A 6,000-nucleotide genomic window follows, 5' to 3' on the forward strand; every position below is an offset into this window, starting at 1 on the left:
TCTTAAACAGTGGCACCACATTAGTCAACTTCCAGTCTTCCGACACCTCACGTGTGACTATCGATAATCCAACTATCTCAGCAAAGGGCCCAGCAATCACTTCCCTAGCTTCCACAGATCCATGGGATTTATCCACTTTTATGCATTTTAAGATATCCAGCACCTCCTCATTTGTAATATGGACATTTTTGAAGATGTCACCATCTATTTACTCACATTCTATACCTTCCATGTCCTCTCCACAGGTTGGACAAACTTGAATTGTTTTCATTACAGCAGAGGCTAAGTAGTATAAAATTATGGAGGCATGGATTGCGTAGATAGTCTGTGTCTTTTCCAGGATTGAAATGTCAAATACTAGCAGGTATAGGTTTAAGGTGAGGGGGAATATTGAAAGGAGATGTGCATGACAAATTTTTATTTTACATAGAGGGACGTTTGTGTCTGGAACACACTGTATACTCCTATGCTGCAATATTTTAAATGTTTGTTGAATTATTAATTTTTCTTGTAGTATTGATCTCTTAAGTTTCAGCCAATGCAGTCAGTGCTTTTTCCTTTCATTTTTTCTCAACAGGAAACACGCAAGATCCTAAATCCCCAATGAACATAACGCTGACATATTCACAGCTGTTTTTCACTCTTATACAGAAGATTGGTTAATACAGGCAGGAAGGGACAAGCATTATTATAAAACAAACTGTGGTACTGAGATATATATTTCAATCACTTGTAAAACCTGATCGATAGAACCAGAATCACTACCTCAAACTCTGCAAAGCTTTCCATACATCAGACTATGATGTGAACTCACACAACCTGCAAAAAGTATAGAGGAAATCCCCTTGAGTAAGACAGGTGTTGAATCTTTCAGACAATACTTTGCTGACACGGATGTTGAACTAACAGTTCAAAAGATCTTACACAGAATACTAAACATTCAGAAACTAAGAGACACCAAGTTGATTAAAATTAGAATAATCCAATCACTGCAGTTTGCAAGGAAGAATGCAACATTTGAATAAAGTAGAACAGTATGCTTGCGTGCCCATAACACTCAGGCAGTTTCTGGCAAGGCCAAACACAGCTTTAGAAAGATGAAGCCTGGTTAATGTTCCAAGATTCAGCACAAGATCTCCAACCACATCATAAGCCTGTTCTCCTCCTCAACATCATCCCCCAACAGAAATTCTAGCACAGACTTTACATTCTGATTTACATTTTTACTTCCTGCACTTTTCTTTTAAAAACAAAACTTCATTCATTGCTAGTTCAAGAGTATTTGTGGTAAATGCTAATCATTCATAGCTATCTACAGGGTCTTAGTCATTAAGTGATACAGCACAGGAGGGGACCATTTCCCAGATATACTGGTGCCAGATCTTTGAATGATCTATCCAATTAATCGCACTCATTTACTCCTTCCATGTAAATATCCCACTTTCAGAACACTGCCCTTTTGAAATTTATTAATGAATCTTCCCAGCTATCACACTCCAGTTAAGCTTAACGTTAAAAAAAATCTGAATTCTCCTTGGGTTATTTTTGACAACTGCCCTCATTTCCTCCCAACAGTAACTGTTGATCTATCAACTAAAATTCCTCATGATGTTAAAATATTTCTATGAAATTTTAAACTCTCCCCCTGTACCACACAGAACTTGCAAAAGGGTCATACACATAGCATGGGGATGGGGTCAAAAATCCAGGGTAATAGTAGTCTTCTAGAAAAGGGAGCATTCTCACAAATATCACCCAGGGGGACTGGGGGGGGGCGGGGGGGGGGGGGAGAGGAGGGGGGGAGGGGGGGAGAGGAGGGGGGGAGAGGAGGGGGGGAGGGGGGGAGGGGAGGGGGGGAGAGGAGGGGGGGAGAGGAGGGGGGGAGGGGGGGTGAGAAAGGGGGGGGGAGAAGGGGGGGAGAAGGGGGGGAGAAGGGGAGGGGGGGAGAAGGGGAGGGGGGGGAGAAGGGGAGGGGGGGGAGAAGGGGAGAAGGGGAGGGGGGGGAGGGAGGGGAGGGAGGGGAGGGGGGGGCGGGGAGTCAATCATCACAGCACCCCCCCGCCCCCGGGAACACACACACAGACTCACCAGGGGCGGGGCAGCGCAGCCCCATGACACCCTCCAACCCACCCACGGGGCAGGGGGCTCCGCCAGGATGCCCACCCGGGAAAAGGCTCTTACCGCGCTGGGCCCGAAGCCCCTTCAGAGAGATCCCGCCATCCGCCATCTTCCCGGCTGCAGGAGAGACGCATGCGCACTGACACCGAGAGGGAGGGGCGGGGCAAAGGGAGAGAGAGAGGGAGGGAGAGGGAGAAATAAATGGAGAGAGTGAGGGAGGGAGAGGGAGAAATAAATGGAGAGAGTGAGGGAGGGAGAGGGAGAAATAAATGGAGAGAGTGTGGGAGGGAGAGGGAGAAATAAATGGTGAGAGTGTGGGAGGGAGAAATAAATGGAGAGAGTGAGGGAGGGAGAGGGAGAAATAAATGGAGAGAGAGAGGGAGGGAGAGGGAGAAATAAATGGAGAGAGTGAGGGAGGGAGAGGGAGAAATAAATGGAGAGAGTGTGGGAGGGAGAGGGAGAAATAAATGGAGAGAGTGTGGGAGGGAGAGGGAGAAATAAATGGTGAGAGTGTGGGAGGGAGAAATAAATGGAGAGAGTGTGGGAGGGGGAGGGAGAGGGAGAAATAAATGGAGAGAGTGTGGGAGGGAGAAATAAATGGAGAGAGTGAGGGAGGGAGAGGGAGAAATAAATGGAGAGAGTGTGGGAGGGAGAAATAAATGGAGAGAGTGTGGGAGGGAGAGGGAGAAATAAATGGAGAGAGTGTGGGAGGGAGAAATAAATGGAGAGAGTGTGGGAGGGAGAGGGAGAAATAAATGGAGAGAGTGTGGGAGGGAGAAATAAATGGAGAGAGTGTGGGAGGGAGAGGGAGAAATAAATGGAGAGAGTGAGGGAGGGAGAGGGAGAAATAAATGGAGAGAGTGTGGGAGGGAGAGGGAGAAATAAATGGAGAGAGTGAGGGAGGGAGAGGGAGAAATAAATGGAAAGAGTGAGGGAGGGAGAGGGAGAAATAAATGGAAAGAGTGAGGGAGGGAGAGGGAGAAATAAATGGAGAGAGTGAGGGAGGGAGAGGGAGAAATAAATGGAGAGAGTGAGGGAGGGAGAGGGAGAAATAAATGGAGAGAGTGAGGGAGGGAGAGGGAGAAATAAATGGAGAGAGTGTGGGAGGGAGAAATAAATGGAGAGAGTGAGGGAGAGGGAGAAATAAATGGAGAGAGTGAGGAAGGGAGAGGGAGAAATAAATGGAGAGAGAGTGGGAGGGAGAGGGAGAAATAAATGGAGAGAGTGAGGGAGAGGGAGAAATAAATGGAGAGAGTGAGGAAGGGAGAGGGAGAAATAAATGGAGAGAGAATGGGAGGGAGAGGGAGAAATAAATGGAGAGAGTGAGGGAGGGAGAGGGAGAGGGAGAAATAAATGGAGAGAGTCAGGGAGGGAGAAATAAATGGAGAGAGTCAGGGAGGGAGAAATAAATGGAGAGAGTGAGGAAGGGAGAGGGAGAAATAAATGGAGAGAGTGAGGGAGGGAGAGGGAGAAATAAATGGAGAGAGTGAGGGAGGGAGAGGGTGAAATAAATGGAGAGAGTGTGGGAGGGAGAGGGAGAAATAAATGGAGAGAGTGAGGGAGGGAGAGGGAGAAATAAATGGAGAGAGTGAGGGAGGGAGAGGGAGAAATAAATGGAGAGAGTGTGGGAGGGAGAGGGAGAAATAAATGGAGAGAGTGAGGGAGGGAGAGGGAGAAATAAATGGAGAGAGTGAGGGAGGGAGAGGGAGAAATAAATGGAGAGAGAGTGGGAGGGAGAGGGAGAAATAAATGGAGAGAGTGAGGGAGGGAGAGGGAGAAATAAATGGAGAGAGTCAGGGAGGGAGAAATAAATGGAGAGAGTGAGGGAGAGGGAGAAATAAATGGAGAGAGTGAGGAAGGGAGAGGGAGAAATAAATGGAGAGAGAGTGGGAGGGAGAGGGAGAAATAAATGGAGAGAGTGAGGGAGGGAGAGGGAGAAATAAATGGAGAGAGTCAGGGAGGGAGAAATAAATGGAGAGAGTGAGGGAGGGAGAGGGAGAGGGAGAAATAAATGGAGAGAGTGAGGAAGGGAGAGGGAGAAATAAATGGAGAGAGTGAGGGAGGGAGAGGGAGAAATAAATGGAGAGAGTGAGGGAGGGAGAGGGTGAAATAAATGGAGAGAGGGTGGGAGGGAGAGGGAGAAATAAATGGAGAGAGTGAGGGAGGGAGAGGGAGAAATAAATGGAGAGAGTGAGGGAGGGAGAGGGAGAAATAAATGGAGAGAGTGTGGGAGGGAGTGGGAGAAATAAATGGAGAGAGTGAGGGAGGGAGAGGGAGAAATAAATGGAGAGAGTGAGGGAGGGAGAGGGAGAAATAAATGGAGAGAGTGTGGGAGGGAGATGGAGAAATAAATGGAGAGAGTGTGGGAGGGAGAGGGAGAAATAAATGGAGAGAGTGAGGGAGGGAGAGGGAGAAATAAATGGAGAGAGTGAGGGAGGGAGAGGGAGAAATAAATGGAGAGATTGTGGGAGGGAGAGGGAGAAATAAATGGAGAGAGTGAGGGAGGGAGAGGGAGAAATAAATGGAGAGAGTGTGGGAGGGAGATGGAGAAATAAATGGAGAGAGTGTGGGAGGGAGAGGGAGAAATAAATGGAGAGAGTGAGGGAGGGAGAGGGAGAAATAAATGGAGAGAGTGAGGGAGGGAGTGGGAGAAATAAATGGAGAGAGTGAGGGAGGGAGTGGGAGAAATAAATGGAGAGAGTGAGGGAGGGAGAGGGAGAAATAAATGGAGAGAGTGAGGGAGGGAGAGGGAGAAATAAATGGAGAGAGTGTGGGAGGGAGAGGGAGAAATAAATGGAGAGAGTGAGAGAGGGAGTGGGAGTAATAAATGGAGAGAGTGAGAGAAGGAGAGGGAGAAATAAATGGAGAGAGTGTGGGAGGGAGAGGGAGAAATAAATGGAGAGAGTGAGGGAGGGAGAGGGAGAAATAAATGAAGAGAGTGTGGGAGGGAGAAATAAATGGAGAGAGTGAGGGAGGGAGAGGGAGAAATAAATGGAGAGAGTGAGGGAGGGAGAGGGAGAAATAAATGGAGAGAGTGTGGGAGGGAGAAATAAATGGAGAGAGTGAGGGAGGGAGAGGGAGAAATAAATGGAGAGAGTGAGAGAGGGAGTGGGAGTAATAAATGGAGAGAGTGAGAGAAGGAGAGGGAGAAATAAATGGAGAGAGTGTGGGAGGGAGAGGGAGAAATAAATGGAGAGAGTGAGGGAGGGAGAGGGAGAAATAAATGGAGAGAGTGAGGGAGGGAGAGGGAGAAATAAATGGAGAGAGTGAGGGAGGGAGTGGTACAAATAAATGGAGAGAGTGAGGGAGGGAGAGGGAGAAATAAATGGAGAGAGTGAGGGAGGGAGAGGGAGAAATAAATGGAGAGAGTGAGGGAGGGAGAGGGAGAAATAAATTGAGAGAGTGTGGGAGGGAGAAATAAATGGAGAGAGTGAGGGAGGGAGAGGGAGAAATAAATGGAGAGAGTGAGGGAGGGAGAGGGAGAAATAAATGGAGAGAGTGTGGGAGGGAGAGGGAGAAATAAATGGAGAGAGTGAGGGAGGGGTGGGGGGAAATAAATGGAGAGAGTGAGTGAGGGAGAGGGAGAAATAAATGGAGAGAGTGAGGGAGGGAGAGGGAGAAATAAATGGAGAGAGTGAGGGAGGGAGAGGGAGAAATAAATGGAGAGAGTGAGGGAGGGAGAGGGAGAAATAAATGGAGAGAGTGAGGGAGGGAGAGGGAGAAATAAATGGAGAGAGTGAGGGAGGAGAGGGAGAAATAAATGGAGAGAGTGAGGGAGGGAGAGGGAGAAATAAATGGAGAGAGTGAGGGAGGGAGTGGGAGAAATAAATGGAGAGAGTGAGGGAGGGAGAGGGAGAAATAAATGGAGAGAGTGAGGGAGGG

General features: G+C 48.0%; 1 protein-coding gene across 6 annotated transcripts in view; it reads right to left on the reverse strand.

The window, feature by feature from the left end:
• map7d3 (MAP7 domain containing 3) overlaps positions 1-2,278 on the reverse strand; it is a 133,467-nt gene extending 131,189 nt beyond the window's left edge. For all 6 annotated transcript variants that reach the window (XM_087991839.1, XM_087991836.1, XM_087991835.1 and 3 more), the window contains exon 1: positions 2,182-2,278. In XM_087991839.1, coding sequence (XP_087847965.1) covers positions 2,182-2,227 — 46 coding nt within the window. In that variant the 5' untranslated portion in view covers positions 2,228-2,278. The remainder of the gene's footprint in view (positions 1-2,181) is intronic.
• Between the last annotated feature and the right edge of the window lie 3,722 nt (positions 2,279-6,000).

Source organism: Chiloscyllium plagiosum, unplaced genomic scaffold, assembly GCF_037043375.1.
Source record: "Chiloscyllium plagiosum isolate Xiang-an unplaced genomic scaffold, Cpla_swu_hap1 HiC_scaffold_11, whole genome shotgun sequence".
Lineage (NCBI taxonomy): Eukaryota > Metazoa > Chordata > Chondrichthyes > Orectolobiformes > Hemiscylliidae > Chiloscyllium > Chiloscyllium plagiosum.